Source organism: Capsicum annuum, chromosome 10 (genome assembly GCF_002878395.1).
Source record: "Capsicum annuum cultivar UCD-10X-F1 chromosome 10, UCD10Xv1.1, whole genome shotgun sequence".
In the NCBI taxonomy this organism is placed as follows: Eukaryota; Viridiplantae; Streptophyta; class Magnoliopsida; order Solanales; family Solanaceae; genus Capsicum; species Capsicum annuum.
The window spans coordinates 90,324,593-90,349,337 of NC_061120.1; the positions used below are offsets into that span (position 1 = coordinate 90,324,593).

The 24,745-nt window shown below is 38.8% G+C and overlaps 1 protein-coding gene across 8 annotated transcripts in view; it reads right to left on the reverse strand.

The window, feature by feature from the left end:
• LOC107845320 (protein-lysine N-methyltransferase EEF2KMT) overlaps positions 1 to 24,745 on the reverse strand; it is a 45,543-nt gene that overhangs the window by 15,910 nt on the left and 4,888 nt on the right. For 6 of the 8 annotated variants that reach the window (XM_016689571.2, XM_047398054.1, XM_047398056.1 and 3 more), the window contains one exon: positions 10,985 to 11,092. The exons of the other annotated variants lie outside the window; for them this stretch is intronic. In XM_016689571.2, the coding sequence (XP_016545057.2) occupies positions 10,985 to 11,092 (108 nt within the window). The remainder of the gene's footprint in view (positions 1 to 10,984; positions 11,093 to 24,745) is intronic. 8 annotated transcript variants of the gene reach the window in all.

Genomic DNA, 24,745 nt, shown 5'->3' on the forward strand with positions numbered 1-24,745 from the left:
TCTCACTACCTCATCCAAAGCCTCCCAAAACCGCATCTTCTCCTCCCCATCCAAGCCCACTTGCGGCGCATAAACACTACACACATTCAGAGTAAACCTCCCAATGACCAACTTAATAGTCATCAACCTATTGCTGATCCTCTTAACCTCCACTACCTGACCTCTAAGCTCTTCATCTACTAAGATGTCAACTCCATTCCTACGTCTCTCGCTCTCAGAGTACCAAAGCTTGTAACCATCCACATCCCTAGCCTTAGACCCTACCTACTTGGTCTCTTGAACACACGCAATATTAATCCTCCTCTTTCTAAGAATCTTCACAAGCTCTATGGACTTACCCTGAAGAGTCCCTATATTCCAAGACCCAACCCTCAGCCTACCAACTCTATCATCACGTCTTCCTCTACCGCCCCTGACGCCAAACCTTGGCCTCCCTCCCACCCCGCCCTTCCTTCTTCCCCCGCCCCCACAACAGCCCCCTGCCCCAACCCCCTCGGACATGACCCTATCCAACTATCAACGCCCACAGCCACTACTACAAGAAAATATAAGAAAATATAAACAATAATAGTAACAAAGCAGCAACAGGAAATACAAGGCTCACACAAATTAGAAGAAATAATCAAGAAACAAAACTAAACTCAAATAGGGAGAAAAAACAAAACCAAGGTAAGGACAAAACTAACAGTAAGAAAAATAGAGCACACTAATGGCCTGGCACCAAGGACAGCAAAACAAATAATAAGGAGCGGTGCAAGTCACGAATATACTACAGCAGACACGCAAGTCAAGATACAGGAGATAATACGATAAATAATATGAAGGAGGAAATAGCAAAGGTTAGAAATCACCGGGATACGCGTGTAGACCAATTTCTTATTTCTTGCATGTTATGTTGGAATGTTGTAATGTTTTATCCCTTCAAGCTGATTGCAGAAATTGGTCGCCTAGATATTATCGCCGGAGTACCGCCAAACTCAGATCTGGAACTGGCGGAATCAGGTCTAGTCGGAACCAGCAGATCTTTTAGATGGACCCGCCGGAATCGGTGGCCTATGACCGGAGCTGCGAGCTGCCTATGTCACCGGAGTCGAGCCGACTGTGACCTTAACTCACCGGCGAAAGCAGTGGTTGGTTGGTTTAGAAGACGGCGAGAGAAAGGAAAGGGGAGAGGATAGAGAGGACTAGAGCGAGAGAACGGGGGCGAGGACGTAACCTTACCAGTTTCCAGCACTCCTACGCCGTCGCCGGTGTCGGCGTCGGCCAGTCAAGGGTCAGTGAACGTTGTGAACGTTATGTATTCCAGAGAGAGAGAGAAAACGTTATTTAAATGCTTCAAATAAAAAGTTTCATCTTTCAAATACTTTGTGTGCACCAGAGATTAAACGTAACCTTATATTTGTGTCTCAATTTTGCAAAGATAATCTAATATCCAAAGAATTTTTTCCTTTTGATTTTCTCGTGAAGGATCTGAGTACGGGGGCACTGTTGGCACGAGGCCAGAATAAAGGACTTTATGAGTGGCCTGCTGGAGGATCCCAATGCAATCTGAGCTACCAATCCTATATGTCAGAATCTCAACAATCTTGGCATAGAAAATTATGACACCCAAATAAAAGAGTGCTTAAAACACTCTCACAAAAGTTTTCAATTCCAGTTTCAAATACTGAAATGTTTGATCATTGTAATTCCTGCTCTTCTGATAAAAGTCATGAGCACCCTTTTTCTGAGAATAGTCTAGTGAGCGAAAAGCCTTTACAAATTATTTTCAGTGATGTATGGGGCCCATCACATGTTTTGTCAATTGACAAAAAATTATATTATGTAATTTTTGTTGATCAATTTACAAAATACATTTGGATGTACACAACTAAAAATAAAAGTGAGGTCAAAACAGTTTTTTCTAAATTTAAACCCCTTGTTGAAAATTATTTTCATACAAAAATACTCTCAGTTTACACTTATGATGGTGGTGAGTTTGAAGGTCTTAAGTCATTTCTTCACACCAATGGCATTGAGCACCTTGTATCGCCACCATACATGCCACAACAGGAAGCTATGGCTGAACGTAGACATCAGCACATCATTGAAACAACAAAAACCATTTTACGCCAAGCCTCCATGCCTCCAGTATTTTGGTCCTTTGCCTGTCAACAAACCACATTCTTGATTATCAGGCTGCCCACCCACACACTTCAATATGATTGTCCATACCAACGATTATTTGGAGAAATTCCAAATTATCAATCCATTCGTACTTTTTTATGTTATCCATGGCTTAAACCATATGTCAAACACAAACTAGAACCCAAGTCCACCCCTTGTGTTTACTTAGGCTATTCTAATACTCATCACATCCACCAGTGTTATGATCCTAATTCACAAAGGATATATATTTCATGGGAAGCTATTTTTTATGAAAATAAATTTCTTTTTTCTGATATATTTTCATCTTTGAAATACAAAAGAATTGCAAAGTTAGAGTGGAATATCTTGTACAAAGAGTCAAATGACCTTACTGTCAAGTCTATGCCTCCAGTGGATTATGAGATTCTCCAGCCAATCAAGGTTGCTCCAGAATTGTCGGCGACTTCTCCTACAAGTTCATCTCCAGGTTCATCTTTAGCAGCAATGCCAATTCCTGCCGCCAGCTCAAATTCCTCCACACAACCTATCCCACCTACCACACAACCACTAATCCAGTATCAACGCCGAAATCGGCACACCCCGACAACCCCTTTATCTATACCAACTCCAAACCCCTCCCCATCCATTCCATCTCATAATCATCACCAATCCTCCACCACAGCTTCCACACATACCCAACAACCACCCATTCACCGACATATTACTGTTCACAAAACAATATCACCAAACCCAAGCAAGCATTTGATTATCTTGCAATTGCATTAACTGAACCACTTCCCACTACTTATAACCAAGCCCAAAAGAGTGTACACTGGAGAGAAGCGATGAAACTTGAGTTTGAAACATTGATGAACAACAAGACGTGGGAGCTTGTACCACCATCCTCTTCTCAAAATATTGTTGATTGTAAATGGCTCTATCGTATCAAAACCAAATCAGATGAAAGTGTTCACAGGTATAAAGCTTGGCTAGTTGCAAAGGGTTTCATGCAACGACCGGGTGTGGATTATCACTCTACATTCAGTCCAGTGGTAAGAGCTGCTACTGTTAGACTTATTTTGTCGCTTGCAGTTCAGCACAATTGGCATTTGCACCAACTGAATGTGAATAATGTATTTCTTCAAGGACACCTTGAAGAAGATGTTTATATGCGTCAACCTCGAGGGTATGCTCATCCTGATGTTCCTCATTATGTGTGCAAATTAAAGAAAGCAATTTATGGACTTAAGCAGACTCCTCGAGCCTGGTACTCTGAGTTAAAGCAATTCTTGCTTCATATTGGCTTTCAAAAATCTTAACTCTGACTCTTCTCTATTATTTCGTCATCAAAATGAAGCATTGGTCTACATTCTTGTATATGACATAATTATCACTGGATCAAACTCTGAGGTTATCAAGAAAACTATCCAGGTTCTTTCGGTCAGATTCTCTCTCAAAGACCTCGGACATCTCCACTACTTTTGGTATTGAAGTTTTCCGCACTAAAGAAGAGATCGTCCTTTCTCGGGCCAAGTATGTCTAATCTTTTTGCTGCCCATAAAATGTCTGAATGTAAGCCTATTACAACTCCCATGAGTTCCACTGCCTCACTATCCTTAAAGGATGACACACCTCCGGCGGATGCCACTTTGTATCGTCAAGTACTTGGCAAGCTTCAATATTTGTCATTCATCAGACCAGATATAAGCTTTGAAGCTAACAAATTATCTCAATTCATGCATGCTCCTACACAAATACACTAGTTTTTTGTTAAGCGACTCTTGTGATACCTCTAATGCAACAAAAATCATGGCTTATAGATAACGAGCAAGACACATCCTGGGTTGTTTATGTATTCAGATGCCGATTGGGCAGGTGACATCAATGACAGGAACTCTACTTCTGGATATACTGTACCTTGGTGCAAATCTTATTAGCTGGTCATCCAAGAAGCACGCACTGTTGCACACTCCTCCACTGAAGCAGAGTATAGTGCAGTAGCTTCTGCTCTTGCTGAGGTTAATTGGCTTCAAAAACTTCTCGTAGAACTACATGTGCCACTGGCATCATTCTAAAAAGGGAAAAATTAGCACTACTTGGTGAAATTGGTTCTTTTAGAATCAATTTCAAACCATCTGCTAGAGGTTGTAACAATCCAAACGATCCCACTGCACCAAGACCCTTTAGTTCACTTTCTTTGTCGAACCGAATTGTAGTTCACCCATGATAGATGATGAGACCATGACATTCTAGGTGAACTACCTAGTATTTTGAGTCTAGATTAAATTAGGAGTGAGCAAAAGTTCAAAAAAAATTTTCGAACGTAATTGGCAAGCAATTTAATGTTTCGAGAAAAACTAAAAAATAGTTTTCTTTTTGAAAAAGAGCAAGGAGGTTGATGAGCTTTCTCTTGAGTTGAGACCATTAGATTCAATTTTTGGCTCTTTCTTTACAAGGATAAGTCTTTGACTCGGGGTAACTTATTAAGTTCAATTTCTCAAATTGGTTGGGAGAATAGCTTTCTACTCTACGATTATGATGCTTACTCTACGAGTATGATGCCTTGTGTGGTGAGATATTTGAATAATTCTCATATATACGTGTAGTCTAGAACTTGAATGCGAAACCCTAGCCAATCTTGGTTTGGAGGATGAACCGATGCTATTTTTGATCCATCACATGACCAAAATTCCACCTTAACATTGTTTTGTAGGTAACCCTTTTGAGCCTTTGCTCATTTTTCTTTCTTCTTTGGGTGATAACCATACTATGACACCTAGACCCTTTTCAAAATCTCTCTTTCGACACATAACCTCCCTGAATGCATTGCATGATTCCAAAGTAAGAAAATGTAGGCGAAAGCCTATGATTTAGGGGTGATTCAAACTCTTAGTTTGGGGAAAATTGTGATATGCTAGAAAGAGGTGTGTTAAATTTGAAAGGACCAAAGAAGTGAAGAAAGAGGTGTGTTAAATTTGTTTGGCAAGTACAAAGCTAGAGGTTAACGGAAACAAAGAAAAGAACTGAAGGCGAATAAGGTGGAAAAGTTGAAAGAATTAGGGATGGATGGTCATAAGCAATTGCGTTTAAGGAGGTTTTTTAGTCACTTGATCGATACATTCTTTCCTGCACCTTAACCTTCATGTATACCCACAAAACCTCGGTGATTTCAAACTTGGTGAGTCTATATTAGTGGAGAACAACACAAAGGGCAAGCCAATGGTTCTATTCATTGTACTTGAATTTCTTTGCGAGTGTGAATGCAAATTCTTTCAATATTTGTGCTCTTTAAGAATTAAAATGACTTGGGTGCGTAAAGCTAACTCTTACATGTGAGTAGCATCGATACTTTGGGGTGGATGGTGATGTCTTACTCCCAATTTGGGTAGATGAGCAAAATAAGTTGGTAGTAAAAATTGAGACAATCTTTGAAGATTTTGTGTCACACCTTGAGAAGTATTTTTGATTTGAAAGTTTCATTTTGATACACTATTTTGCATCCTTGTCTCATAAAAATGTGCATATTGAAAAATTTTGGTTTACTTGTTGTCATGACATGTTTGAGATCCTTTTTTTTTTTTAGCTTTGTTAGCCTATCTAGTATAGCTTTCTTTTGAATGGTTTTGGAGTCACGAATCCCCTCTTTGAGAATATTCTTGATTGCTCAAGGACAAGCAATAGTTATAAGTTTGGTGGGTTGATAAGTCGCCAATTTGACGACTTGTTAGCACTTTTTAAGCTTGAATTATCATGTTTTTTCATTGATTAGAGGTTATTCTCATGTTATAATGCTCATTTGTGCAGGTCAAGGTTGAAAATGAAGTCGAGCAAGTCATACGAGTCAATAGGAGGTCAAAAACAAAAGAAAAAAATCTTAAAAGTTCACTTGGGCTTGTCGAGAGCCACCTTGCACGCACATGATGGACCTAATGCAGATGGCTGATTTGAAAAATCAGTGTCACCTGCGTGAGTGACGTGGGCACGTAGGACAGCCACAGGCGTTGGCACCTGCACCAGTAGGTCACCAGTACGGTGGCATTTTTGTAATTTTGATGGAACGTGAATTTTGGATCTAAATATGGGTTTTTCAGCTCAAAATCTTTGTTCTTGTACTTTCTAAAAATTGGTAACATTAGAGTAAAACTCAAAGTGAGAAATTAGCGATTTTATCTCCAATTCTATTGAATTCGAAGCTTGAATATTGTATTAAGGGAAAAGGGTCAAATTTGCCCCTCTACTTTAAAAAAATTAGCTAAATATACCCTTTGTAATCCTTTGGGATCAAATTTACCCTCGTTGTCATACTTTGGGGCCAAATTTACCCCTCTACTTTGAAAAATTGGTTAAATATACACTTCGTCATACTTTGAGGCCAAATCTACCCTCGATTTCATACTTTGGGGCCATATTTACCCTCATGGTTAAGAAACTTTTCACTTTTAACCCTCCTTTAACAGAAAAGCCCAAATCAACGTATAATTCTCTAATTTTTTAAAATAAATCACATACTAATCTAACTCGACCGATCTGACCCATAAAAAATATACAAACAAATATATTCCTCCTTTAGTTCTGTTGGTCGAATTTTTTCAACTAACAAAAATACTTCTTTTTCAACATACAACACTGGTAGGTAGTTTACAAATGAACAAAACATAAAATGAAATAGGATAACTGAGAAGCATGAAACTAGAGAAAACGTCTATTACAAACTTTGCTCTTATTCGATTACGTTCAAATTTCAAATTTTGGTAGCAATTCTATGTGCATCAAAATTTTAGAACCAGTGAATAAATTTTTTGAGTAAATGACATGATAAAAAATTTGTATAAATCTAAATTGCTTATAAATATATATGAATAAAGAGATGTCAGATTGGCATATAAGGAGACCTCTTAACTCAATCATCCATAGAAATATCCAATGGGTCTAATCTATTGCATTAGTTTGTCAAGTGCCATTTTTCATGAGCTTTTCACTGATCCAGATCCACGAACTGAGAAAGGAATATATTTCTTTGTGTTTGCACTGATGCAAATCAATTTTTCATGAGCTATGCCTGATAAATATCTAGTGGCTTAATCTCATTGAAAAATTGGCCAACAGAACTGGAAGAGGTATATTTATTATTTGTGTTTTTTTGTGGCTTAAGTCAGATCAGACGGATTAGATTAAGATGTATTTTATTTTTAAAAAATGGGGTATTTAATGTTCATTTGAGCTTTTCTATTTAAAAAGAGTACATATGAAAAGTTTCTTAACAACGAGGATAAATTTGATTTCAAAGTATGACATCAAAGGTAAATTTGACCCCAAAGTATGACGAAAGGTATATTTAGCCAATTTCTAAAGTAGAGGGGTAAATTTAGCCCCAAAGTATGACACTGAGGGTAAATTTGACTACAAAGTATGACGAAGGGTATATTTAGTAAATTTTTCAAAGTAGAGGGGTAAATTTGACCCTTTTCCCTTGCATTAAATTGTGATTCAATGAATCAATTTGAGGAGAATTTGGGTATATCTCTTCTTTCTCTCTCTATGAATAGCTAATTTCTTATCGTGGGGTTATGCTTGAATAAGTTGTGATTATTGTATGAGTGTTGTTTATTTGTCTTCCTAATTAGCTAATTGATATGGGTTTTACATCATATTCCATGTTTTAATTGAGAATTAGAGGTTGCAAACTCTAATTACCCTTGAACCTTTATCATCCTTGACAAAAGGGATGAGGGTGAGTAATAAGTGTGAACAATAACTTGATTTATATCATTTAATATTATCTCTTAGACGTAAGAATACTAATTGAGGACATGGATTGTTCTAATATCTACACTTATGAGGTGTTTGAAAGAATCCATTTGTGATATGTTGATGTTTGATTGACAAATTGACACTAAAGACTCATAATCTAGCTTACCCATGATTTTTAGCTTAATTTAGACAAATATCCAAGTACCCATATATGAATCCACACTTAATAAAGCATGACCCCAAGTCTCATTCCCGTTTGGTTAAACTCTAGTCTTCTCTAGCTTAGAAATTGCATTCTCACTACGATAAAATTGTTAACTCTAAAAATGTTCAAACAAACCCCCAACTTTACTTTCTTGATTGATTTAAATCGTATTAGGAGTCAACTCATAGTTGTTTCTAACGCTCAAGCTTGAAATCTGTGTCTTCATTCTATTACGATTCAACCCCAACTCTCGTTGGATTACTATATTGATGACGATCGCTTACACCTTAGGGGTGTAATTTGAGCGCCATCATCAGCGACTGCCCGAGGAGTGATCCCTCTTTTATTTTCCCTTTTTAAGATAAGAAAAGAGATGATAAGCCCGTCAATATTGAAGCTTCCAATTTTGGCAGCGGTTAGGCAAGTGATATTGTACGCAAGTCCGCACCTATATATTTAGGGCTTGTGAAGGCAGGTTTCTAAAGGGATTTACAATGTCCTGACTACTCCATCCATAGCTTTAAGGTTTTGGGCCGAATGCTCAAATTCTTTTACGTGGTATCAGAGCTAAACTTTATGAGTCCATTCAAACTTCTTTCTTTTTTTTCATGTTTTACTCTGGGTGATGTGGATGTTCGCAAAGGGGTTTATAATATTCTAGCTACTCCATTCATTGCAATAACATTTTGTATTGGATACTCAAATTATTTCACATAGTATCGAAGCCAAACTTTGTGAGACGTTTTTACAACTGACTCTCTCATGTTTTATCACTCTAAGCTTCTCTCTCTCTCTCAATTCCGTCATCGAGCCACCAACATTTCTCAAGGCCCGGTCATTAGCATATTGAGCCTAATCTATGTATTTTGAAAAATCAAATGCATGTGTAAACCTTCAACGGAGATTACATGTGTCAGAAAGTGTTACAGAATGCTATACTTGTCAATAATTGGTTGTGTAAAGGTTTCCAAAAAAGTGTATAATTCCTACACCACTCCATCCATTGCCGTAGGAGGTCACAAGTTCATGTCGATGAAACAACCACTTGCAGAAATGAAGGGTAAGGCTGCGAGTAGACCCTTGTGGTTCGGCCCTTCCCTGAATCCGCGCATAGCGGGAGCTTTAGTGCACTGGGTTGCCTCTTACTTCATCCATTGCCTTAAGGTTTGGATTGGATGTTCGTTTTCATTCACAAATATATTTGCAACTATGATGGAAATAAAGAAAGCCAATAACAATCAGCTTAAAGATACGAACAATGAATGAACTAAAGTGAATTATATCTGATTGATAGCTCTTTCACTTGAACAGAGCGCAATCACCTAGGAAAACTAACTCCGTTTCACTTCTATATGTGCAAAATTCTCTTCATCAACAAAAAAGCATACAAACTATATATTGAGGGACATAAAGCAACATTCCCACCAGCCTTCCATTATCCAAAAGAAATTCCTTGCTAAGCTGATCTCTCAGGCAAGAGAGAGGATGACGTCTATACATGTCTATATCTAAGGCATAATTTGCACGTAAGTCCATGAAAATCTATCAACTAAAGATAGAGTAGCAGTACATGACATCTTGCTGGCCACCAGTATTTTCCTTCACAGACAAGTGATCATACCAAAAATTTTGACCTTCGTAAGTGCAATAAAGTTTTGGTATAAATAGAATAAACTTTGAGAGTGTGGCATTATCAAGATCATACCCAAAGAAACAAAATATGGAAGATATTCCTACTGGTCCCTAGCCGCAGTCTGAATTCTTTATTCTTGGTCTTCCTTTTTCTTTTATTTTTGTATATATACTTTACTTTGTGTTGCATGAAGAAGTCGATAAGAAGAATACTAATTAAAGATTTTCATCCCCAATAACATCGACTCAACTCAAATGGTAAATGATTTCTGAAAACTATTTGGACTTCCATGACTGAATATCTACTGTTTGCTTAGAGAACATATCCAAAGATGCAATACAATGGTCGATGAAGGTGGAATGAAGACTATGGGAGATTAGAGTAGGTTCAAAATATACGAGAGGCAAATCTAGCTAATCCTTAGTGGGTGGAATTACCTAGAACCTGTATTGGTGGAAGCCTGCAGGTAACGATGAAATGGATGATATGTGTGCAAACTGACCCAATGTTATCAAAGGCGCACTTAAGTCCTTAAGCAAGGTTCAAAACGTTTTGAGCGCTTCGCGTTGCTTAATGTGCGCTTCACTGTCATCATCAAAGTTCTAAAACATACTTTCCCTTGCCAATGAGCCTCTTCTGAAGAGGTGACACTAAACAATTGATATTTCACTTTACTATAAATTTTTTCAATTTCTTTGGTTCATATATTTATCATTCATGCTTATAAGTTATAATTATTAGTCTTGGACTAAACATATATGCCTGTATAATTTCTCCCTTTGTGCCTTTTTTATTAGCGCTCACGCTTTGTTTGCGCTTCGCGCTTAATGCCCCAACAAACCATGAGAGTTTTTTTTGTGCTTTTTACCTTTGATAACACTAACTGAACCGCAAATCATCATTGTAAAAATTATTTTTAAAAATTGCTTTGAGAACCCAAAAACCTAATGGCTTGGCCTGTTGAAGAAATTGAGTTTGTAGCATTATAGGACATCAATGAGCATAAATTACGCCTGACTGTAAAATTACTACAATTCTACTATTTAATAACCAGGTTGACAGGTGCTACCTCAGCTTGTTTTTTTCGTTATAGATTATAAAGCAAGTACACGAATCTCTACCAGTTCTACCCAAGCAGGCGTGCAAAAAGCCTGTGATTGTCAAACTAGCACATTTAAATTCATAAATACAGAATAGAACCGGAAGAAGTTGAGAATAGTCAGATCAAAAAAAGACGCACAAATAAGCAACAATTAATGACCACTAACCGTGTTGGGTTGTCGTGTATGGCCTAACACATCAGTGGCCTGCTGATTTAACTCCAAGTTGAGCTTCATGTTTGCTAAAGTTGATAAGTTACCATCTGTAAGTGTTACCTATATATCATTATATGGATAAGACTAAATTAACCATAACATTTATGATAACAAATAAACAGAAGGAAAAAATACTGCAGCTACTATAGAAGTTGCAGTTCTCAACAACCAAGAAGCTAAACGAGATTAAGCTTCTTTCTTTTTTAAAGAGACTTCTAGCATCAAATGATGGTAGAATCGACACATTCTTATCAATAGACCACCAACCATAAAATTTATCAGCTTGCATTTTTTGCTTCATAGTGCGTGATCAAACACTTCATCCGTTTCAATTTATGTGAGTCTATTTGCTTGGGCCACAGAGTCTATAAAGGAAAGAAAACTTTTGAAACTTATGGCCTCAAACATATCATAACATTTGTATGGCTTAAGACTTTTGAACTTGTAGTTGCATCCCATAGCATTCGTGTGGCTATAAAAACTTTTCGTTAGGGATAAAATAGAAAGCTTAAATCAAATTGTTTCCGAATTTAGAAAGAGATTAGTCTTTTTTAAACGAACTAAAAAAGAATAGGTTTGCATAAATTGAAACAGGGGGAGTAACTTAGAGCCAAAATGTCGAAAGTTAATCCAACTAAATATAAGGCTTGTCGCACTATTAAAAAAAACGCAGCAATTCTATGTATTAGAGCAATTTCTGACCAAAAAAGTAAACCTTTTAAGAATGTGACTATAAAGTAAGTACTACATATTGATTAACAATGGTATATGCTATATATCAGCATAAATAGTGGTTTTATCAACTACTCCTCCCTCTGTCACAATTTATGTGACACTGTTCCCTTTTTAGTCAGTCCCAAAAAGAATGATGACTTTCTATATTTAGTAACAATTTAATTTCGAACTTCCTATTTTACCTGTAGTGAGATTATACATAGCCACAGAAGTTCCTACGGCTTATTTTTTCTTTTTCTTTTCTTAAAACTTCGCGCCCAAACAAACACCTTCACATAAATTGGGACGTAGGCAGTAATAATTTGTAATGATTGTCTCTTACTTTTTTGTGACAGTGGTATACAAACCAACTTGAATGAAACTCGACTATTCGACTGTTGTACCTGCTACCTTTCATCGACACAGATAACAGGTATTAGGATATCCAAATCTAATTCTACATGTTGCAAGGAGAATAGGACTCCAAGTAATACCGTATAGATTCCTTGTGGTGATTGTGCAAAAGCAGGACCCTACAATTCTAGCAACACATGCCTAAGAGTCTGTGTGAGGGTTTGCGTATATATGGCCTGTAACATTATGATTTGATGAACTAAGAAGCAGTTCCTTTTATATAAGAAGCAGTTCCTTTTATATAATAACTGTGTTTATATGATATCATACACCATCTCCATAACCATGTCTTCCTCCTCTTCTAACTCCCTTCATTCTACTTCGTCTGCCAATCACTTACAACTTGCTTCTCCTTCTCTCAATCATGCCCATCATATATTTCTTTCAAATTGACCTCTACAAATTACTTGTTTTGGCGCACATAACTTCTCCCCTTCCTCCACGGCCAAAATCTGCAAGGTTTCGTAGATGGGAGCGAACTTGTCCTCCTACACATGTTGCAACCAAAGGATCTGAAAACACTATAGCTAGTTCGGCCTTCGAGCAATGGTGCAACAGGAACGATCAATTCTCAGTCTGTTTATCTCCTCTCTCCCCAAAGAGACACTGCCAATAGTCATATGTTTAAACACTGCCAAGGCCGTCTGGGATGCCCTACAATGGCTCTCTTGTCACCCTTCCAACACCAGGATTCTCAAACTTCATAACAGCTCTAAAATTTGAAGCAGGAGACCTTACCATCACTCAACACCTCCACAAAGCCAAGCTCATAACCGATGAGTTAGCAGCCACAGGAAGGCCTCTAAGTCTCTCTGATCAGAACACATATACATCTTCAACGGACTTCAATGTGAATTTAAGGATATTCTTATGACTTTGTCTGCATGCCGAGAACCTCTTTCTTTCTGTGAACTTCATAGCCTCTTGCTGAGCCATGAATTTATTCATGGACCCTCGATGTAGTCCCTCACCATTTCAAGTGCATCCGTTTCTGGCCCCAATCCAGCAGCCAACCTCAGCCACAAAACATTCAATTTGGACCACAAGTATAACTCCAATGGAAATAGAGAGCGGGGCAAATCATCAAGGAGATAAAGGAGGCGGGGGAGGCAGATCCTCCAACTCCTCGAACTTCCTAAACTCTCAAAATTCTAGACAACACAATCGGACACGCCATCGAGGTGCCAAATATGCAACGGCACTAATCACCTTGCACCTATATGTTTCCAGCATTACAATCCCACCCTAAACTTTGTTTGTTTATGTCTCACATCAGTCTTATTTTGCTCCAGTTCAACAATAGTATTCATATTAAGGTGCAACTCATCACATCACCCCCGACCTTGCCAGCTTTCAATATGCAAAGGAATATAAAGGACCCAACCTAGTTCATGTGGGGGATGGTCAAGGTCTGCCCATCCATCATACTGGTAAATCCTTTATCTCCTCTCCTAGAATAGTCACTCTTAATAACATACTTCATGTTCCCTCAATTAGAAATCACTTCTTTTTGTTCAGAAGTTTGCCACAAACAATAATTCATTCTCTGAATTTCATCCATCTTACTTTCTTGTTAAGGATCGAGCATCTCGAACACAACTTCTTTCAGGACGGAGAAATGGTGACCTCCACACGCTTCCTCTCAAATCAGCTCCATTGTCTCTCCATAAGGCACCGACTTGGGCATCCTCATCAATGCATCATGACTCATGTTCTTAAGAAGAATAGTTTACCATGTTCTAGTTTTAGAATAAATACGCTTTGTAGCGCTTGTCAACTTCGCAAGTACCTTACATCTTCCATTCAGTATCAATAGAAACACCTCTTTTTTTTTTGCAATTGTTGTTTGTCCTGCGCCTTTTTTTCCTCTAAAGGTCATACATATTTTCTTGTGTTTGTCAATGAACCCTTGAGTCTAAAGGGTTCAGGTTGAGTAGGACCAAGACAGAGTATATGGAATGCAAGTCTAATAACTTGAGGCAGGAGAACGAGGTGGTAGTAAGGTTGGATTCCCAGGTTGTTTATGAGAGGGATAGTTTTAAGTATCTCGGATCTATGATACAGGGTAATGGAGAGATTGACGAAGATGTCTCCCACCATATTGGGGCAGGATGGATGAAGTAGAGGCTCGCCTCGGGAGTGTTGTGTGATAAGAAGGTGCCGCCCAAGCTTAAAGGCAAATTCTACCGAATGGCAGTTCGTCCGGCCATGTGCTGTATATGGATCGGAGTGTTGGCCAGTCAAGAACTCCCACATTCAGAAATTGAAGGCTATGTGAAGTAGATAAAGGAATCATTAGATCTTAGTCATGTACAAGATTATGCCCTACAATTGTTTGATGAAATGTGCATTGGATGTGTGGGCTTACTAGGGGAGATAGGGTTAGGAATGAGACTATCCGGGAGAAGGTGAGAGTGGCTTCGGTAGAGGACAAGATGCAGGAAGGCTGAGATGGCTCGGGCATGTGATGAGGAGGGGCACGGATGCCCAGTTCGTAGATGTGAGAGGCTAGCTTTGGATGGTTTCAGACGGGGTAGGGGTAGGCCGAAGAAATACTGGAGAGAGGTGATTACACGTGACATGGAGCAGTTACAGCTTACTGAGGACATAACCCTAGATAGAAAGGTATGGAGGACACGAATTAGGCTAGAAGGCAAGTGCATGTGGGTGAGTCGTAGCCAGTAGTTAGGAGAGCTTTGGGGTAGCCGGGCTGGTAGTCTTAAGGTTGTGTCCATAGGTTGGAGCTGCTAGTGGGAGGGGATGGGGGTGGTGGGTGCCTTTGGTTCATTAGTGTAGGGTATTACTTTATGGGTGTCTTATTTTTGTTATTCCATCTTGTTGCATGTTTTATTACGACTTTGTTTACTATTCTTTGTCTTAAACCGGGGGTCTATCGGAAACAGCTTCTCTACTTCTTTGGAGGTAGTGGTATGGATTGTGTATATTTTACCCTTCCCAAACCCCACTGTGCGGGAATACACTGGGTCTGCTGTTGTTGTCGATGATTTTTCGGCCTAATCCTTGGGGCTTACCCTTGCAACTAAATTTTGATATTATCTATTTGTTTTAAGACTATCATAGAATACCAATTCAACAACACTATTAACTTTGTCCATCAATGCTTAGGCAAAAAAGAGCAGCCCGGTGCACTAAAGCACAGGGTCCGGGGAGGGCTCAACCACAAGGATCTATTGCACACAACCTTACCTTGTATTTCTGTCAGAGGCTGTTTCCAAAACTTGAACCCCTGACCTTCTGGTCACATGGCAGCAACTTAACCGGTTAGTCCAAGGGTTCTTTTTACAATGCTTAGGCAGATGGAAAGAAAACAACTCAGTGTTCTTTATTTGTGCTTATCAATTAGGCCTATTAGGCAAGTTTTGTTTGTCCACCATTTTCACTACATGAATTGAACAAATTTGTTTGACAGTTAAATAAAAGACTAGTTCATAAACGGGGCGAAAATTTTTAGGCTTAATACATAGTTTGCCCCTTCCTTTCCCCGACTTCAAGTGTTATTGGCACTTACATAACGTGCCGCCTGCTCTGTTACACCTATCAACCTTAGTTAACCCTATCCTAATTCAGTTGATATCTGCCCAACTGATAGGAAATTAAAATTAAGTCAAACACTTGGCCAATAAATTGCAACACCTAGATAGAGACAAGAAATAATTGCGAAACTGCTTTAGCATGTGCTTACCATGTTTGTCAACTGCCCCATGTGCATTGTATGCTTTTGCTATGCACCTATATGTGTGTGTGCCTAAGCGTAACTCCTCCACAAATTCTTGCCGCCTGGTCCCAGATTTTGTCATGTCAATGCCATGCTCCACACGCATGCCCCTCACATATGCCAAGTCGCATGCATGTGGTAAATCACATTGCCAACTTTGTTTTGCCCATGCCTTTATCGTGTCACAACTTGTCTTGGCATCCAGTGACCACACCTTGTACCCTCTCCCATGATAAGTATTTTGTCCACAGACCCTGCAACCTTTGTCGCCAAATGTTACTTTTGACATTGCGTTGGCACCAACTTTACTTACCTACGCTCCCAGGTCTAGACCACTTACCAAGTTGTTTGTCAAGTCAACCAAGTGTCTTGCCTTCCTCAATACATCTTGGAATTCCCTTGCACAAATACACCATTGACGTGTTGCCTCAGCCTAACACACCCTAGTGGCCTTCGACAAAGAGCAAGATGCCAAGTCTTTCTCGCAGCCGTATCACATTCCAAGGGACTTGTCTAAAAGGCTACCAGCTGCCACCCACACCACCCAAATAGATACACATAACACAAATTAGTACCATCTCATCAAGTTAAATAGACCTTTCCCAGGAATCACCACCTTCTCTAGCTAAATCAACCATATATAACACAAACACTCTCTCTCTCTCTCTCTATATATATATATATATATATATATAAAAAAAAAAAAAATTCAGTGGAGCCAGGAGGGTGGAAGAAATGACTGTTAGGTTCTGAAATCTTAAGGTGGTATAGAGGCGTTGATGGATTTACGTCAACAAGGGCTCCCGTGTCACTATTCTTCTCTTTCCATTGACGATTGGTAGTTGGGTTTTTAACCGAAAGAGGAAGTGATGAAGAGGAAAGAGGAAGTGATGAAGAGGTAATGGAAGCCGGAGAGGTGCTTCTTGATTTTTTGTGGTCAATGGAATGGGTAGATTAATGTTGAGGAAGAGATGCTAGTATGGGTAAGAAGAAGAAAGATAAAAGGAGGGAGAAGGGGGAGAGGTGCGATTTTTTTTTAAGTGTACTAGGAGATTTTTCTTGTATGAGTGATAAAGAGAAGATAGATGGAAAAAGGGCATGGGAAGGTCTGATAATGTATAAAAATTGGAGTATGTCACGACCCAAAATAGGATCATGACCGGCGCTAAGAAGGTTAGAACTCCAAAGCAAGCCTCGTCAGTATTTTACAGAAAATAGGGCAAAATTTCTCCTGTTTTGGGGCCTATCCAAAATTTTCCTGTCTCAAATCAACACCACAACAACCAACATCCCCAAAACATTCACCAATATCATCAACAGCCCATTCACCACGAAATTCATCTCCAAAATATGAGAAGAAGACAAATACTCCACGAGTTCATATAAACGAAAGAATACTCGTGAATCTAATAAAGGAAATGACTAAGGGGTGACTCTAAGAGTTCAAATAATAGACCATAATGAATAAATGAACTTGCTGCCCTCGCGAGCAAGTGCAAAGCTCACCAGGAATACGTCAACTTGAATGCTCTAGATAATGAAATCTTCATCGTCACCTACGTTCTCTGAAAAAAATTAGCAAGGAGTGAGACGCTAGCTTAGTGAGTAATAACACTTAACCAAAACCGCTTTAATGGGAACAAGTCATAAAACAAGCTAATATGAAAATCAAAAAATATCATGAACTAATGCTTTTTCAGAAAGTGATAACCATCATATAAGAAATCAATTTAACAATTTGATAATAACTAATAAATACCATCACATCAAGTTTTATCCTTTGGGAGGTTTCCAAGAATGAATCATGTAATCAGTGTGCATTTTACTTTAAGAAATAGCCACTAACAGTGGACCCCTCATAAAGGAGTCAAATATCTTATCAATAGGTTCCAACTCGAGAAAGATCAATAACAATATGCTAATTCTACCTTCCTACTAGCGAGAGTTGTAACAGTAATCTGTAAATACAAGGTGCACCAGGTCTAACGAACCCGCCGTTAGGTACAAAATTCAAATCAACGTCTACTCCCATTTATACTTTCTTTGTAAACAGTAAGTACTCTTATAACAGTGAGAACATCACAAATAATCATTTCAGTATCATATCAAGTAAAAGACTTGACTCACATGCAATTTCAAAGCATTTAATAACTCTTGTTTCATCGAAACCATGTAAAATATGCAAGTTAAGAAACACAAATTATGGTAAGGTTACTACTCACAGTACACTTAACGGAATACCAAACTTGTCATCTCACGAAATTCGTACGACTTTCTTCGATCAATGTATAATCATATCAATCTCGTGTTAATTTCTTCGTTTAGGCTAAAACATAACTGCTTTAAGCTACCCAACTCTAGGATTTCATGACTTCCCCATTATAACAAATTTCCGAACTCTCTTAATTCAAGTAGTACTAGGCTGAAATTCTTCAACTTTAACCATGAGTTTTCTTAATTCCATTACTATCTCCATTACCCAATATGATTATTGTCAAACCTAATCGAATCAATTGAATTCTCACTAAGCTCAAGCCACCCCAAACTTGTATAACTCAAGCCTATCTAATTTTGTCTCGCAAAATTATAACTTATAGTGTCTGGGAATAAATTTTTCAATACCTACGTAAATTATTAAATCAAGAATCATGGTAAGGCTAGAGAAAGATTTACCTAGATCCCAAAAGGAATCTCCGGTCAAAAACCCCCCCCCCCCCCTTTCTCCTTTGAACTTCTTCTACAATATATAGGCAAGCCAATTTTTTTTGTTTGTTCGACACTATAGCTGTTGCATTCTCTTTCTCTGACCCAAGGTCCTTCATTTTTTTTGTTTTTTGGCTAATGGCTGATTTTTTTCCTCCTTAACATAGTTGCTTGGCATAGCCCTCTAAATCTCTCTATTCTCTTGTTTTTTCTTTGGCAAATGAGCTTTGGCCCACTTGCTTTATTATTATTTTTAATGTTAAATGGGCTTCAGCCTACTCTCTCTTCTCTTTATATTTTTTTCGGTAACCGCCAATACTCATTACTTGATGATATAGCGTATTACATTCTCCCCACCTTAAGAAATTCGATCCCCGAGTTTAAAACAAGTGCATATATGAGGACTGAAACAAATAAGGGTATGGACTTGCATATCATTTTCCAACTCCCATGTAGCTTCTTCAATGGTATGGTTCTTCTATACAACTTTTACGAACATAAACTCCTTCGAGCACAACTTCCTAACATGTCGATCAACAATAGCCACTGGTTCTTCTTCATAGGTTAAGTTCTCATCCTACAGCAATGTAGGTGCTTCGAGCACACGAGAAGAGTCTGATATACATCTTCTTGACATAGAGACATGAAACACTGAATGGATGAAAGACATCTCATGAGGAAGTGCCAAACAATACGCCACACCTTTGATCAAGTATCTCGTAAGGTCCTATATATCTTGGGCTCAATTTACCTCTTTTCCCAAATCGCATCACAACTTTTATAGGAGAGACTCGTAGAAAAATCTTATCCCTAACTCTGAACACTAATTTTATTCTCCTCATGACTGCATAAGATTTTTGTCGGCTTTGAGCTGTGAGCAACCTCTGTCTAATCAATTGGACCTTGTCCATAGCTTCTTGTACCAAGTCTGACCCTAAAACCTTAGCCTCTCCAACTTCGAACCACCCAATAGAAGAATGACATCATCTACCTTATAAGGCTTCATAAGGAGCCATCTGAATGCTTGACTGAAAACTATTATTGTAAGCGAATTCAGCTAAGCGTAAGTATCCCAACTGCCTCTAAAATCAAGAATGCAAGCTCTCAACATATCCTCCAAGATTTTTAATAGTACACTCAGACAGTCCATTCGGCTGCGGATAAAATGCAGTACTAAGATTTACTAGGGTACCTAATGCTTCTTGAAAAGATCTCCAAAAGCGTGAAATGAATTGTGATCCTCTGTCAGAAATGATGGACAATGGAACTCCGTGAAGTCGGACAATTTCATCCAGAAATAACTAAGCAAATTTCACTCCACTGTATGTAGTCTTTACTATATGTAGTCTTTACCAGCAAGAAGTGTGCTGATGTAGTAAATCGGACAACAATTACCCCTATAAAGTCATAACATCTACTGGTTCGCGGTAGCCCAATTACATAATCCATGGTAACTTTTTCCCATTTCTAATTTGGAAATCCAGATCTCTTGTAGTAATCTTGTTGGTCGCTAATGCTCCGTTTTAACCTGCTAACAAGTCAAACAACTGGAAACAAAGTTAGCAATATTTTTCTTCATACCTTTCCACCAATACAATTGTCTCAGGTCATGATAAATATTAGTGGAGCTAGAGTGTATGGTATATCTGGAGTTGTGAGTTTCCTCAAGAATGGCTCGTCTTAACCCATCTGCATCTGATACACATAATTGATTACCCAATCGGAGAATACCATTACATTCAACACTCATCGTCTTACTTTAACCAGCTAGGACCTCATCTCAGTATTTGCACAACTGCACATCCTCATATTCGGTGGCCTTTATGCACTCTACTAGAGAAGATTTAACTTGAACACAAACCAACAACACCCCTTACTTTCCAACACCAAAACTGACACCTTTACCTTCAAGTTTCTGCATATCTATCGCCAATTGTCTCTTTCCGGGAGCTATATGCGCCAAACTGCCCATAGATTTTTTGCTCAAAGCATCAGCCACAACATTGGCTTTTCTAGGATGACACAAAACAAAACAATTATAATCCTTGAGTAGCTCCATCCACCGATGTTGTCGAAGATTTAGAACTCTCTATTGGAAAATGTACTTCAAACTCTTATGATCAACATAAAACTTACAAGTTTCACATATAAGTAGTGCCTCCAAATCTTAAGAGCAAATACCACTGCGGTCATCTCCAAATCATATGTAGGATAGTTTTGCTCGTGCTTTTTCAACTGTCTTGAAGCATAAGTTACAACATGATCATATTGCATGAGAACCCATCCTAATCCTATCCTCGAAGTATCACAGAATACCTTGAATCCTCCAGAACATGATGATAAGGCTAATACTGGTGCAATGGTCAAATATGTTTTGAGTTTCTGAAAACTCTATTCACATTCTTCCGTCCAGTGGAACTTGCAATTTTTCGGTGTTAACTTGGTCAATGGAGCTGCTATTTGAGAGAAATCCTGCAACACGCCTATAGTAATTTGTCAAACCCATAAAACTGCGAATCTCTATACATAAAGTAGGTCTAGGCCATTTCTACACTGTTTCTATCTTTCTATAATCCACCACGATTCCATCTTTAGAGACAACATGCCCCAAAAATGATACTAAGTCTAGCCAAAATTTGCATTTTGAGAAATTAACAGAGAGCTTATGTTCCCTAACGTCTACAATACAGTCATCAAATGATTCTCATGTTCTTTCTGGCTACGAGAATATATCAAAATATCATCAATAAATATTTTCACAAATTTGTCCAAAAACGGTCTAAGCACCCTATTCATCAAGTCCATGAAGGCAGCTGAAGCATTGGTTAACCCGAAAGGCATCCCAAGGAACTTAGAATGCCCGTATCGAGTTCTGAATGCGGACTTAGAAATATCTTCCTCCCTGATTCAAAGTTGATGATACCCCATATTATTAAATAATGAGTATTTGTGGTTGCAAAAAAAATATAAAGAGATGAGAGAGTGGGCTGAAGCCCATTTAACATAAAAAAAAAACAAGTGGGCCAAAAGCCCATCTGCTTTAGGAAAAAAAAACTAGAGACTAAAGGGATTTAAAGGGCTATGAAAAACAACTACATTAAGGAGAAAAAAAAATCAGCCATCAGCCAAAAATTAATAAAATAAAAACTTGGGTTAGAGAAATAGAATGCAGCAGTTGTAGTGTCATACAAAAAAAAAAAAAAAACGACTTGCCTATATATTAGAGAAAAAGTCCGAAGGAGAAAGAAAAGAAAGGCAGGGGGGGGTTGACCGGAGATTCCTTTTGGAATTAAGGTAAATCTTTCTCTAGCCTTACCATGATTCTTATCTGAATAATTTACGTAGCTACTAGAAAATTTATTCCCAGAGACAAGTTGTAATTTTGCGATACAAAATTAGATGGGTTTGAGTTATACAGTTTGGGGTGGCTTGGGCATAGTGAAACTTCAATTGATTTGATCTGGTTTGAAAATAATCAAATTGGGTAACGGAGATCTACGTCGCTCGGACTCGGGTGCGGGTGTCTGATACGGTTACGAATGTAGAGGTCGGATCCTTCATGGTCTCAATTTAAAGATTCAGCGATATGGGTCTAGGGATGGATACGAGTGCGGTGATTCAGTGAAAAATAATTTAAACATCTAAAAATAGAGTTATAAAACATAAACTATGAGATATTATGTGGAAAACTTGAGGAGAAAATATTGTTCAACAAGAAAATCCTAAAAGGAAATAAAAAGAAAGGCAATAACATAGAAATTCATATATACAAGGTATTTCATTTTCTTCAATTTCACCTTAGATTTTATTTTGATAACAGAATTTCTTAAATTTGTCCGAATTTTCCTAGTCGATTTTGGTTAAAGTACCCAAAATCGGTTGATCAGATCGGGTACGGATCCCACACCTATGTCATATAGACACAGGTACGGCAAATAAGTAAAGAGTCCCGAGTAACTTAGACGGAAGTAATGGAATTAAGAAAACTCATGATTACAACAACAACAACAACAAACCCAGTGTATTCCCACCTGGTGGGGTCTGGGGGGTAGGATGTACGCAGTCCATACCTCTACCTCTGAAGAAGTAGAAAGGCTGTTTCCGATAGACCCCCGGCTCGAGACATGCGGTACCACACAAACACATAGTAAAGCACAGCACAAGGTTACAAGATTACATAACATAAATACGGCACCCATAAGTAATATAAAACAGAGGAAAGCACACAGCTTCATAATAAAACATGGGACACGGACTCCTAACAGGAATAAACCCCCACCAAGTAGTTCCCTATACTAGCGACTCAGACTGGCCCTAGTCCACTGCCCTGATTCGCGTCCTCCAGACCTTCCTATCTAGGGTCATGTCCTCGGTGAGCTGTAACTGCTCCATGTCTCGCCTAATCACCTCACCCCAGTACTTCTTCGGCCTACCCCTACCCCGCTTAAAACCATCCAACGCTAGCCTCTCACACCTACGGACCGGGGCATCCACGCCCCTCCTCTTCACGTGTCCGAACCATCTCAATCGGGCTTCCCGCATCTTACACTCCACTGGTGTCACACCAACCTTCTCCCGGATGTTCTCATTCCGAACTCTATCCCCTCTAGTCAGCCCACACATCCAGCGCAACATCCGCATTTCTGCCACCCTCATCTTTTGGATGTGGGAGTTCTTAACTGGCCAACACTCCGCTCCATACAACATGGCCGGCCGGACTACCGCCCTGTAGAATTTGCCTTTAAGCTTAGGCGGCACCTTCTTAACACACAGCACCCCCGACGCGAGCTTCCACTTCATCCATCCCGCCCCAATACGGTGCAAGACATCCTCGTCAATCTCACCGTTACTCTGGATCACGGACCCGAGATACTTGAAACTCTCCCTCTTACCTACCTCCTGTGATTCCAGCTTCACTACTACCTCATTCTCCCGCCTCACGTCATTAAACTTGCATTCCACATACTCTGTCTTGCTTCTGCTCACCCTGAACCCTTTAGACTCAAGGGTTTGCCTCCACACCTCTAATTTGTCACTCACACCCCCTCTAGTCTCAATCTATCAAAACTACATCGTCTGCAAAAAGCATACACCACGGCACCTCCCCTTGAATACGCCGCGTCAACACATCCATCACCACTGCAAACAAAAAGGGACTAAGAGTAGATCCCTGATGCAACCCTGTCCGGACCGTGAAATGCTCTGAGTCCCCTCCCGCCGTCCTCACCTTAGTTTTCGCTCCATCATACATATCCTTGATTGCTCTGATATATGCCAGCGGTACTCCACTCACCTCCAAGCATCTCCAAAGCACCTCCCTGGAGACTTTGTCATAGGCCTTCTCCAGGTCGATAAACACCATGAACGAAGAAATTAACACGAGATTGATATGATATGATTATAGATTGATTGAAGGAAGTTGTACGGATTTTTAAAGGTGACAAGTTTGGTATTCCGACAAGTGTATTGTGAGTAGTAACCTTACCATAATTTGTATATCTTAATTTGCATATTTTATACATGATTTTGATGAAACAAGAGTTACTGAATACTTTGAAATTGCACGTGAGCAAGCCTTTTACTTGATATGATACTGAAATGGTTACTAGAGATGTTCTCACTGTTATAAAACATATTTACCATTACTTGAGATATGATTACTGATGTTATGAAAGTTCTTCACTTACTTGAGAAATAAGTATTTTGACATGTGTTCCATTCAAGTTTATATGCAATATGTTTTGCTATAAACTTAACTACCCGGTACTATTTTGAAAATGCTTTAATATGAGTACCTACTGTTTACAAAGAAAGTATAAATGGGAGTAGACCTTGAATTGAATTCCGTAGATAACAGCGGATTCGTTAGAACTGGTGTACCTTGTTATTTACAGATTACTGTTACAGCACTCGCTAGTGGGAAGGTAGAACTAGCATGCTGTTATTGATCTCCCTTGAGCAGGGACCTACTGATAAGATATTTGACTCTTTTACGAGGGGTCCACTATTAGTAGTTATTTCTTTAAGTAAAATGTCACACTGATTACATGATTCATTCTTGGAAACCTCCCAAAGGATAAACTTGATATGATGGTATTTGTTAGTTATTATCAAATTGTTAAATTGATTTCTTATATGATGGTTGT